Source organism: Micromys minutus (genome assembly GCF_963924665.1).
Source record: "Micromys minutus genome assembly, chromosome: 11".
NCBI classification, from domain to species: Eukaryota; Metazoa; Chordata; class Mammalia; order Rodentia; family Muridae; genus Micromys; species Micromys minutus.
In genome coordinates, this window is record NC_137980.1 from 46,414,582 (window position 1) to 46,428,040 (window position 13,459).

General features: G+C 41.3%; 1 protein-coding gene across 1 annotated transcript in view; it reads left to right on the forward strand.

Moving 5' to 3' along the window:
- The window catches only part of PTPRT (protein tyrosine phosphatase receptor type T), a gene marked incomplete at both ends in the record, with an annotated part of 395,600 nt that overhangs the window by 363,470 nt on the left and 18,671 nt on the right, over positions 1 to 13,459 (forward strand). The window contains one exon of the mRNA XM_080925561.1: positions 1,483 to 1,564. Coding sequence (XP_080781687.1) covers positions 1,483 to 1,564 — 82 coding nt within the window. The remainder of the gene's footprint in view (positions 1 to 1,482; positions 1,565 to 13,459) is intronic.

The following is a 13,459-nucleotide window of genomic DNA, read 5'->3' on the forward strand; positions in this document are numbered from 1 at the left end:
TCTGGAAGAGAAACCCACGCTCTTAACTGCTGGGCCATCAGCTGGGTGGGGAACTTCATCAGATTTAGTAATTAGATTATATCTGTCATGAAAACAATCTTGAGAGGAATATTTAATAATAGATTGGCTTTTTATGCTTAATATTTTATGGTGAAAGCACAGTTATTATGCTTATGTTGGAAGTAGTTATTAATATACTAAGAATTGTGATTGAAATGCAGCTGGCCACAGAAGAACTTGTTACAAAGAGGTAGTTTTTCAAGAATATAAAAAGCTAAAGCTATTTATATATGTTAAGGTCAGAGGAAAGGGGGTAGGTCCTGGAAATACAGAGTAGGGAAAAAAACAAAAACAAAAAAAATACAAAACAAACAAACAAAAAAAAAAACAAAAAAAAACAAAACAAAAAAAAAAAAAAAAAAAACAAGAAGAGCCTAAGCCCTAAGCTCTAAGCTCTACAAACTGCAGCTGGGATCAGTCAGGTACTGAGATTCCTCGCAGAAACCGTGGTTGGTGTGAAGGAAGGTTAGGTGTGTGGGTAAGGAGTGAGAAGCCAGCCTCTCTCTCATCTTTATGAAGCTGTAGAGCCTTTTGGGATTGGGTGAGGAGAAGATACAAGAACACTGAGTCAGGATTGGAGATGGATGGAGAAGGAAGTCCCACAATGACAGGGTTCAAAAAGAGGTGTAAAGAGAGAGTCACATGGGTGATTAGGAGCTTAGGCTTTTGGAAAGCACGGGGTGGTCTAGAATGTGCAGATGCCAGGAACTGTGTGAGTCTGAGAGCTGATGGGCAAGGAGGGTTGGGAGAGGATTGTAGGGCTAGCATCTAATGGAGACTCACTGACCGTGTTTGGGAATGTCGCTGATATAGTTTGGGGGAGTGTGAACTAGTAGTGTGAAAGACACTGACTTCTAATTATGGTGCTTGTATACCTACTCCTCAGTCCCCAGTGATGGGACAGGGAAAGCAAGGGGAGCATAGTTATAAAATCCTTATGGAAGTAAAAAGTTTCAGTGGGAATCTGAGAGTAGAGAACAGAAAAATTCTTGCTTCCTTCTACTCCTGGATACAACCAGATTGATTGCTGCTAGTTTCTAAGACACGTGACAAAGAAGTCTGGGAAAACTTAGGAAATGGCTCAGCCTGCAAAGTGCTTTCTGTGCAAACACAAGGTCTTGGGTTTGATCCCTAGCACCTGTGTAGGAAGAAGGCAGGTGTCTAGTGGCACGTTCTTATAGTCTCAGTGTTGGGAAGGTGTAGACAGGCAATGGCCTTTCTTGGTGGTCACCAGAGTGTGGAATTTTTGCCTACTTTCAAGCCCAAGTCACCTGGCAGCATGGTGTACGCACCTAACATAAAACATTGTTGGTTGGTTCTGATGGGAAGATGACACAGGAAGTGACTGGGGTCTGCCTGACTTTTTAAGGTAGATGCAGACAACTGATTCTTTGAAACTGACACCAGCCCTGTATATTGCAGGTGATATTTGAATCCGTCTCTTTGAAAGGTCATCCTGGCTACATCGCTGTGGACGAAGTTCGGGTCCTTGCTCATCCATGCAGTAAGTCTATTTCTTTCTCTGGATACATTCTTTCTCCATGCAGGACTGAGTAGTCATGAGGCTGCAAATCCCTATTCATTCAGCTCATAGCCATTTCTCACTCCCTAGCTCTTAATCCTTCAAAACCGCTCACATAACACAAGGCAATCGGTTCTGAATAAATCCATAATTTTTCTGGCCTGTTCAACAGGCAGCATCTCTGAGAGTTTGTAGAGACTGGCAAAACACTTCATCTGAATCTCTCTCCATTATTAAGGGAGTCTAAAGTCCTGATTGTTTATTAGTGGGATTCAGACCACTGAAGTGGAAGGATTAGAGGCCTTCAGATAGAATCTTCTGCAATTGTCTTTCTTAAAAGAAGCAAAACAGAACGGAAAAAGAACAACATTAAACATGAAGCAAATTAGTACACTCTTCACCCACAGGGAAAAGAACCCCAAAGCTATTAAATCTTTAAAAATAATTGTCAATGCACTCATTAGCTCTATGTAGGCACAGGGAAAGATTTCGAATGGTGTTTGGTACTCATGGTAGAGTATCAAGAGTCTTCAGTGGCTCATCACACCTCCTTGAAGCTCCCCTCCATGAGGTAACACCATGTGTTTCAACAACGAGCCACAGCTCCTTTTCAGCCTGGGTGTAGGTAGATGTGATCACATTACACCTGTAAGTATATGGTTGGAAGTCTAAAGTCTTGGGATGCCCAGGGATCATGGAAGCCACTGCCAGAGTTGACTGGGATGCCAGGTCCTTGATTTGGAAGAGCTTTGTCATAGATTCAGTTTCTTGGTACCATGTGGTTTTTTACATAACCTCTGAAAGTTTCTCCATTCTCCCATGTGGTCATGAGATAGTAAATATAGTTTAGTAGGATAAAATATCCATGGTGGGCTGACATTTTTTAAATTTTAATTTATTCTTTGAGGATCTTATGCATGTAATACAGGATCTTATGCATGTAATATATATATATATATATATATATATATATATATATATATATATATATATATATATATATATATATATATATATCAATTCCCCCAGTTACCTCCAGAATCCCACACTACATTTCCTCTCAGCTTCATCTTTTTTCCTTCCTTCTTTCCTTCCTTCCCTCCCTTCTCTCACTCAATTTTTTTCTTCCTTGCTCGCTTGCTTCTTAATTAATTATTAAAATCTCACAAAATTTAATTAGTACTTTCCATATATTTATGGTTGTTGGGTTCATCCTTGGGGCATAGGGAGCTGCCATACACCTAAAGAAAAGAAAACACCGTCCCCCCCCCCCAATATACTACAGCCATTGACTGCCAATAGGTCCTCAGCTAGGGGTGGACTCTCTAGGGAGCTCTTTCTCCATTCTTGCTAGAAGTTTGAACTGGCTAAATTGTATGTGGTTCACATGTAGGGAACCACAGGATGCTGTGAATTCACATGTGTAGCAGCTGTGTCATGCCCAGAGATAAGCAATTCACAGGCGACCTTCTTATCTTCTTGCGTGTTCATTCTTTCAGTCTCCTGTTTTGTTTCCTAAGATGTTGGGGCTGAAGATTGATGTAGAGTTCCCATCTACAGCTGAGTTTGCTCTTTGAAGGTGTTATAGAATACTGTAGAAAACTCATCTAGTCCTGGCCCGGTTTTCAGTTGGGATACTTTACTCTTTCAGTCTTGTTGCTCATTATGGAACTGTTCAAGATATTTTAAATTTTCCTATTGATTTAATTTTGGTGTATTGTAAACAACTAGAAAAGTTTCCATTTTCTTTAGGTTTTTTTTTTTTTCAGTTTAGTAGAGTAGGGGTGTTTAAAAATGTTTTCATGATTTTCTGAATTTCACTGGTATCTGTTCTAATATCTCCTGACTCATTTCTAATTTTACAAAATTGTTTCACTTCTTTTGGTAACTTTGACTAAGGGCTTGCCAATCTTTCCGAAACCCATCTCGTTGTGATATTGATTATTTTGTAGTATTTTTCGACTGCATTAATTTCAGACTTGGTTTTGATTGTCTCTTTTCATCTACTACTTAGATATTTGGTCTGTTCATGATTTTCCACGGCTCATCATTAAGTTATTTGAGACTTCTTAATTTTTTTTTTAAAGCAGGCAGTTGTTATAAATAGTCCTCTTAGAACAAGAAGACCACCTTTCTAAAGAAAAGAGGTTTAATTAGCTCTCCATTTTGGGAGGTTTGAAAGGTATAATGGTGACATAGGCTCAGGTCTGGTGATGCCTTTCCAGAGGATGGGAACAGAACAGAGCATCATATGGAAGTAAAGAGGGAGTGCACAGGTGGATGCCATATCTCTGCCCATTTTTTTTTTTTTTTTCTGACACTAGGATTGAATTCTTAGTGTTCTACTATGGTGACCTTATCCAAGCCTTAAGACATTCTGAAACAGCCAGCTCTAAATGTCACATTCAGATTCTGGCCTCTTTGTGCCACTGACTTCAGGAATTCAACTTTGGTATGAGTTTGGAAGATTAATCAAATTGGAACCACAATTATGCTATGGGCAAGAAAGCTTCCTCACGAGGCATCCTGTTGCTTCTCCACGTGCCTTTAACCCCGCCCCCCATAAAGGCATGAGCCTCACGCCAGTCCCATCATGTTGCTTCAACTGAAATGATTTGTTTCAATTCTGTTAGCATCCAGTTGTCAGACCTTAAATTATTGTTTCCTTCTAGCTTTCTGGGATAAGACCACTATGGTCTGACTCACTAGCTTTAAGCACTTTGTCTGGAAAAATATGTGCCAAGGTCCAGGTTCTAATCCATGCTTTGGGGCACTGGGTCTGATGTCTATGTAGGAGAGACACTGCTCAGTATTCAACTCAGAAACACGGAGGTTTAGATTCCCTATTTCTCTCACCATTCTCTGGATTATGTCTCAAGTCTTTCAAAGTGTCCTTCTCTCCCTTTACTCATTCCTGGGTAATTTCTCTGCTGAAGTAGACTTCTTGTGAAGAAGATCCAAAGTCCCCAGCATTGCAGGGATTTTATGGTTGGCGTGTGTAGGATTGTTGGTTCAAGTCTGTTCTGACACTAGGCACAGCCACTTGGGGAGGCAGAACTCGAGCAATTTGACTGTGTTTACCCCATGGGACCACAGCCTGGGCAGTGCTGGGCTGTAGGGAAGGACCGAGATACCACTTTGGGGTGGGAAAGTACATTCTGTGATCTGGGAAACCTGGAGCTGGTTTGAAGCACCCCTGACCCCTGGCCTTCAACAAGGCCAGGCCATGGAGTTCTTAGACTCTTAGACATCCAGGCGCCTCTGGGAGTCATAGAAGAGCAGAGAACAAAATTGAGAGCCTTGGGGATAGGGAAGGTATCTACCCTGGAGCTGTGGGGGTGGGGTTGGTGTGGGGAAGAGGAGTTCCAGCTTGTCCCAGCTGAGATGACTGTCCTTGACTTGGCAGTGGCAGGCTTGGTGGTGGTTGTGGCTGGGAGCATAGAGAGGCCTTCTACAGGAGATTAGGCTGTAGCTATCTAAGTGAAGTCCTTCTCCATGGTCCCTATGGTGGATATTGATGAAAAGAGATAGTCTATGGTTCTAAAGAGTTTACTGTTGTAGTGCAAATTGAATGCAGAAAACCATACCCCACTTCTCAAGGTGGGCCTGGGATTAGATACCTTTTACAGGGAGGAATGTCTGGGAAGGGAAGCTTATTGGCTAATCCCTATAGGCTTCTAGGTACCTAATTAACATAGAGAACTCTGTTTTGGGCCTGTGTGACTATAGTACACATTTTGTTTCTTTTATGTGAGAAGCATGGTACGTGTTCGAAGTCAGGAATCTGGCAGAAAGCTGGGAGTCACCTAAGCCTCAGGTGTATACTCATCAAGTCTCCAGGTCTCAACCTGCTCTACCTTACCAAGTTTCCTGGCCTGGTTGTATGTCCCACAATAATGCAGACAGGTTTCTCTTGCCTGTTCTGACTCTTCCCCATCCCTCCCTGACTCTTTTGAGTATCATCTATGTCAGATGCCCATTGGGGAATGATCTATATTCAATACTGATGGTGGTATCAGAAAAGACCTGCTCTTCTTGCTTTCATTTAAATATACATTCAGACCTGTGCAATCTTCAGCTTTGAGCAGTCTTCCCAGAAAATCTTTTGTCTTCCTCACACCCTGTACATGTCTGTTCCCATAGAGCATGCCCATTTTTGTTGCCTAAATTCATTATTTTTATGCTTGGACATAGTCTTCCTGAGAGGTGACACTGTTTTTCCCCCAGCAGAATACAGCATGGTACTTCATGGGTCCATGTCCTTGGGTCCCAATGCTCTGTGTCCCAGAAAGAAGCTTTACTTTCTTTATAACGCCCAGTTTTGATATTCTACCCTCAACTGTCTTGTCTCCAAGTCCTACTCATCACTGTCAAATCCTCCCTTCCCTTTGTTGCATCTCAGTAGGAGAGCATCCCCTGAGGGCATTTAGATAGCTTTCTACCCACAAAATTCCTAAGGATCATTGGACATCTTTCCTGTTTTCCCTGTGATTTCTGTGAATTTAAGATTCTCCTGATAGCCTCCTCCTCCTCCTGCTGAGAAGTGTGGATTGCATGGTTATAGAATTGCTAAGAGTCAGTTACCCAGCAAATGGGCCATGGGATATAACTCCAGAAGACATGACCTTGGCTTTATTTCTGCATGGTGTATTGTGGCTGTGTTCAACCCTAGTGCTTAAGAGGCTTAAGAACTTATGCCAGAACATAAAATGTGAGACCTAGAAATTGGAGCTGGAATTGGAGAAACATCACATTAAGGATATGTGCAAACATCACCAGTGTATGTAGACCTCTGAAGTAGACCTCCAGATCGTATTCTCTGTTCATTCATTGCTGGCACAGAATTTTTCCACTCTTCATCTCAAGAAGTAAATTATTGATTGGGAACTATGTGTTCGAGAGCTTTCCTGGGCATGGCAGATAAATAAGAAAGGGTTGGCTTTTGTGCTCAAGGTGCTTGATTGGCTGTGGGGGGGGGGGTGGAAGAAAGAAATTAAAATATCTAGTACTAGGAGAAGCAGTGAATAATTTGGGATAATGGAATGTGCCATGAATGGGCTAAATATAGGAAGTGGAACTCCTTCAGTAGTGTGCTCATGGGATGTGTCTTTAAAGATGGGGTCAGAGCTGGGACTCTAATCTTAGAAAGGATTTTGCTTTCTAAGAATTTGGGAAGGGGGCTTCTAGGAAGAGGAAATGGCAAGTTTTCAAAGCTTAATCCCTGCCTTGGGAAGCACCCCTGTGCTGCCAGTGTGCCCTGGTAGATGGAGCAGAGCAGACTGTATCCTAGTGACCTGAACCTCCCGACTCAGGGCCTCAGACATCATTGTGAGTGGGTGTTAGCAGGGAGGCAATGTTAGGCTTTTTCGGGATGGAATAGTTTTGGTTAATTTATAATGGATGCTGTGCAGCATATGAGTTTGTGTTCCATAGGAAGGATGGGGAAACTATAAGAAAGAACATTCTGGAACTATGCAAAGAACAGGGGTGACCTGGAGCAGGATTGTGAAGAGTCAGCCACTAATCACACAGGGAGCAATTACTGTGCTTGTATTTAGTGTCTGGAATTGGGGAACTACATAAGACAAACCATCGTCTGTCCTCAAAAGCCTCCCACTAAGTGAATGAGACCAAAAAGCAAACAGCTAGCTCTGCACTTACATGATATGTAACAGATGGCTTATTGCTTTGCAAGGACTGCCATCAGGAAGTACCAGAGACTAGGTGGCCTAAGTGATCACTACATTTTCCCATAACCCCTTGCGGCTAGGAAATCATGGTTAAGGCACTGAAGGTTTGCCTTCGGAGATCATCTTCCTGGACTTATACATGGTTTCCTCCGTGCAACCTCCCATGGTCTTTTCCTGTCGGTGTAAGTCCTCGGTGTCCTTTTGTGTGTCCACAACTCTTCTTCCTGAAAGGACACAAGTTTGATTAGATCAGATCTAGCCAAAAAGCCTGGTTTGAGCTTAATCAGTTGATATGAGGCTCTATTTCTAGATTCAGTTATATTTTGTGTTTGAGGTTCTGGGAGATAGGAGCACTATAATGTAGACATGTAAAAGGATGCTGCATTCTGGCCCTGGAGGTAACTATTCTATTGGCTTGGTTACATTGGGAGAAAGATGACTGCTTCTGTATCTCTGAGAATTCCTGCTGTCTCTGAGGTGCTGACTACAGGCTTTGGGACTGCTGTGGGTTTACACATGATGTAGCCCCTGCACTTTCTGAGCTGCCCAATATACTGCTTGTTTCCCCCCACCTCAAACCTAAGCCTTTGAATTAATTTCTCTTAGAAGTTTTTAAAGTCATTATCTATACTGGAAGATAATGCATTTCATACGTCTTCAACTTTTTTCTGAGTCTCTATTTCTGTCCTTCAAAATATTTCCTATTGACATATGGTCAGAATTTATCAATAAATGTCTCAATTAATTATTCTAAAAGTTGTGGACAGAGGAATCAGCAGTGATTTGCAATTTTATCCTCTACACATTGAAGCTGGCTTTCAATGTTTACCTCGAACTTCCAAAATAGTTACCAAAAGTCAGGCATAATCCTCCAAGTAAATTATTTTCTTTTATAATGGAAAACTTCTCATCCATATTTTATAGCTCATTTAACTTTTTTCTTGTTATCATTTCAAAAGTATTTTGGCCACAGCCACCATCCACTGCTGGGTCTCGGTGTGGTGTCAGCTGTTAGCAGGGGCTGCCACAGTTATAGCTTTGGTAAATGTCAGCACACTTTGCCATGTAGTTTCAAACCTTCTAACTCCCAAGTTGACTTTTAGAGTTTTCCCCAACCTCTTTTTGCCCCCAGCACAGCCTCAAGGGGTCCTGTCTCTCAGCCCACAGAGCATCAGCCAAGTTGTTTCTAATGGATGTAGGAGCTTACACTTCAATTGTGTTGCTTCCTGCTGAGCATTGTCAGGTTTAAAGAGCGAGATAAAGGGCACAATAATATGTCTTCAGATGCTGCACTGACATCTGCAGGAGTTTAAATGTCACTGGCACCTAGGCATTTTGCCCCAAATACACAACCAGTTTTCCCTTAACCCTGTTCAGCAGGTTCCCATTTTAGAGGAACTCAGTCTCAAGGAGGACTGAGGGGGTTGGGGCTGCTTAAAACTGGGCTGGTGGCTGCTTGGAGGACCCGAGGTTACTTGTTTCTTGGCTGAAGGTTGGTGAGTTGATGTTGGTACAATAATTTTATTCATAGAATGCAGAGGCAGAAGGTAGATAATGGTGGAAAGGGTCCATAGTTGGCCAAAAAGGAGACTAGATTTGGGGATAGAAGGAGGTTCAGAAAGGTCAAGCACCCAGAGAAGACGAAACACAAGGCAGATCCCAACAGAAAGCTACTGATCACGAGACACAGATAATCCAGAGCCTCAGAGAACAGAGAGAAGGGTGAGAACCTATGGAGAGAATACAAAATGAAAAGATAGTTGTGAAAACTTCCTGCAATTCAGTGATTCCCCCAGTGTGGAGGGAGAGGAGAACCATTGTTGGGTTGATAGGTCCAGAGAGGGCACAACTGGCTAGTGGGAACTGGTCCAGGAGACTGAACATTGAGCAACTTATCAGAAGCCAGAAACTGGTAGGACCTGACTGTTGATGGGTTTGGCTAAGGCCTCAGTGTTCTCATCAAACTCAGTCAAGAGTTTAGGATGAGAGATTTCACATAAAATGGGGGCTTCTTATGTTTCTGGAGAAATCATTGGCAGCTCTGAGCAAGATACTCCTGCCCCCACCCCACTCTCTGGTGACCCTTAGTAGAGGAGCTTCTTTTTCAATGTAGTGTGAGGTCTCTCATTCCCCTATTTATCCACTCCACCTTAACAATTTGCCAACATTGAAATCGATGCCAAATACAGACTCAATCTGACTGCCACATCTTTCCTTAGTTTTCAGAAATACCTTCTAAAATGAAAAAAAAAAAACGAAAGATAGATCAAGAAGGTGGTGGTTTTGTTAATGTTAATTTACAGTGGAACTGCTTTGTTAATCTTGATAGCTGTCTGGTTTGTGTGAGGATTCTGGCTTGATGTGTCTGCTGGAAATCAGGGCTCTCAGTGTTTTCCCAAGCATCTTAACACCTGTGACATTCAACCCACATTTTGAACATAGAAGGCAGGAAGGAGCTAGAAAGAAAATGAAAGAATCAAGGCTGGAACTCTGATGCTGAAATGAGAGGCAAGGTAAAGAGTCAATGACCAAAGAAGGACTAGTTCTGACTGTCTGTGTCCCAGAACTTAACCACAAGTGTAAGAAAAGTGAGGCCTTAATATCCAAGGTATACAAAGAACTCAAAAAGATAGACACCAGAGAATCAAACAGCCCTATTAAAAAATGGGGTACAGAGCTAAACAAAACGTTCTCAATTGAGGAATATCGAATGGCTGAGAAACATCTAAGGAAGTGCTCAACATCTTTAGCCATCAGGGAAATGCAAATCAAAACAACCCTGAGATTCCACCTCACACCAGTCAGATTGGCCAAGATCCAAAACTCAGATGACAACAGATGCTGGCGAGGTTGCGGAGAAAGTGGAACACTTCTCCACTGTTGGTGGTGTTGTAAACTGATACAACCACTCTGGAAATCAGTCTGGCGATTCCTCAGAAAATTGGACATAGTACTACCTGAAGATCCAGCTATTCCACTTCTGGGCATATACTCCAGAGACACTTTAATATACAACAAAGATACATGCACCACAATGTTCATAGCAGCTCTATTTATAATAGCCAGAAGCTGGAAAGAACCCAGATGTCCTTCAGTAGATGAATGGATACAAAAATTGTGGTACATTTACACAATGGCGTACTACTCGGCCACCAGAAACAATGACTTAACCAAATTCTTAAGAAAATGGTTGCATCTAGAGAATAACATCCTGAGTGAGATAACCCAGTCACAAAAGAACAGACATAATATGCAGTCACTGATAGTGGGATGCTAACCCCAGAGGCTTGGACTGCCCCAGAAACAACTCACAGACTGTGTGAAGCTCAAGAAAAAAAAGAAAACAAAACAAACAAACAAACAAAAAAACATTATGCTCAATCCTTACACACCAAGAAAATGTTGACTAATTCCGGGTTACATCCTGTTTTACATGTACTTTTTGCTCATTGTAACTAGTAAGACCTTAATGCAGAGTATCAAACCTTAAAAAAAAAGAAAAAAAAAAAAAGCCAAGCTGTGACAAAAATGTATTTGTATACATTTATGCAAAAATGTTTTAAATTTTTTTTCCTTTATCTTTGTCTTTTAAAATAAAGTTAAAAAAAAAAAAGAGAGGCCTTTTGTAAAGCAGAACAGAAAATCTTAACTTTGGAGCCAAGATACAGCCCCTCCTGTATAGGGAGGGGCCGTATCTTCCCTTTTCTAACTGAAGCAAAATCAGACCTGTAAGGTTTGCTCCATTTGTGGCTGAGGAACTGGTAGATCCAAAAATAGCTTCATGAAATTATACAGGAGCGCCAAAGGACAACAATTTCAAGCAATCCCAGCAGTATGCATTTATCACATTGGTAGATGCAGAGATCTTGAACTTGGAGACAGACAGCAGAAATAGTCTCACCTGGGCCTTGGACCCTTGACACCTTAGCCGCAGGGTCCTGACAGCAGCATCTGAACTGTTGTCAGCTGGTTTAAAAACATGAGCAGATGGTATATACTTTCTCAGGGCAAGTGTCCTTGATCACACTGAAGTCCTTGAGTTTGGGAGAGTCTTCTTGGTGGTGGCACATTTTGGTAGACAAAACTGTTCAATACATCTACAAGGGAAAGTAGCCTTGACTACGTTCCTTGTAAAATATTTGAGAGCAAACAGAGAAACAAGGAGACTCACCACCATTTACCCTGGAAGCTCCTTCTCTGCACTGTGTGGCTTGCTTTATGATACCATCTTCCTTCTCCAGGCCAAGAAGGCAATGGGGTGGCTAGTTTGAAATTGAGTTTGGGCTCAGATGGAACTGGTCTGAATTCTGTTTTTGTCTTTCTAGCTTTGGTACCTTTATAGTTTCATTTCTGTTGTATGATAAAATACCCTGATAAAAAAGCAACTTGGGAGAAAATTGATTTGGCTTAAAATTCTAGGTTACAATCTATCATAATGGGGGACTCAAAGCAGATGGGTGAGAAGCAGATACTCAGTCAAGTGCAGAAGAAAATGCACATGTGCATCCTTGCTTGCTTATTTCTTCTCTCCTCCATCTCTCCAGTTATAAAATTTGAGATTCCCTGCCTCAGAAATGGTACCCTACCCTTACTGGACTATATCTTTCTACATCGATTAGCATAATTGAGATAATCCCCTAAAGAATGTGAACACTACCTTACTGCTGATGGGAATGCAAACTGGTACAACCACTATGAAAATCAGTGAGGAGGAAAATCTATCCTCAGAAGATGGAAATAGATGTACCAGAGGATCCAGCTATACCATTCATGGTATATTCCCAAAGGTCTCTTATCCTATTATAGATACTTGCTCATCCATGTTCATTGCTGCTTTATTCACCATAGCTAATAAATGGAAACAGCCTTAGATGTCCATCAGCTGATAATGATAATATGGCATTATGCAATAAATAAAAAGCTTTTAAGAAAAATAAACTTATGAAATATTAAGCTGGTAAAAATGAAATCATTAAAATCTCAGATGAAGCTAGGAACAATGATTCTGAGTGAGATAACCCAGGCCAAGAAAGACAAATGTCACATTTATTCTCTCACTTGTGGGTGCCAGCTTTGAGTCAGATGTGTGTGCTTAGTTTAGAATGTCTACAGAGACTAGGAAATTAGTAAGGGCCACGAGGGGAGGGGAGCTTTCAAGTGAGGAGAGATAGAACACTACTGTAAAGTATTAAAAAGAAAGAACAGGACAGGAAGGGTTAAATCTGGGTGGGGCATGGGAAGACAGTGGAGAGGAGCGACCTTGGGAAGGGAAAATTAAAAGAAAAGGCCTTTGAATAAAGTTATATGGAACCCTACAGTCCAGGCTTCCTGAAATACATACACAACCATAAAACAATTTCCATAGAGTTACCCTGCAAGAGGAGGGCAGTACCCCAATTATAGACCACATGCTAGTGAATAAAATCTCCATAAACAGAAAGGATCACCTTTTTTTGAGTTGTTAGCCAATGGGATCCCGTAGAACCCCAAGAATTTATAGGCTATTGTCAATATATATAGGAACTTGATGATAAGACCATAGTTCTGAAGACTCCAGTACATGAAGAAATCAAGCTGTTACTGACCTGGAAGCTTCTACATTGCTGGCAATGTTATGTATGATATAAAAGGAGAAAATTAATTAAAACAAAAATATGATAAAAACAGAAAATAAAAGAAACCCATCAGTTTTGCACAGTTTTGAATCCTGAAATAATAGTGACAAGAACTGGTGGCTAGGTAAATCCTAGGTCCTAGGGGAAGATTTGATAGAACCATTTTGCTAAATGAATGTACAGTATTAGAATGATTACTAATGACTTTTTTGTTATAGACCAGTGCATCTCAACTACCATGAGAAAAGCTTCTCCTTACAGCAGATAATAATGAAGACAAAGACTCTCAACTGTTCAGTGTGCATAAAGTATGAGATTCTGGCATGCTCAGCCCTAAGTGGTACAAACATACCATCATATCCTTCCCCACAAGGCTTAGGGATCATTGTGGAAACAGTAGATAACATCAAGGAAAAATGGTGTTTTCTGGACAAAACAGGACAGTTTCAGCTTCAAATGAATCGCAACCTGTGCAAGCTCAAGCCAAATAAAATTTTACTATGGAAATAGGAGGTGGGATGAAATTCTACCACCAGTCCCGGAGTTAGTGCTTTTGATAGATGCAAGAAGAG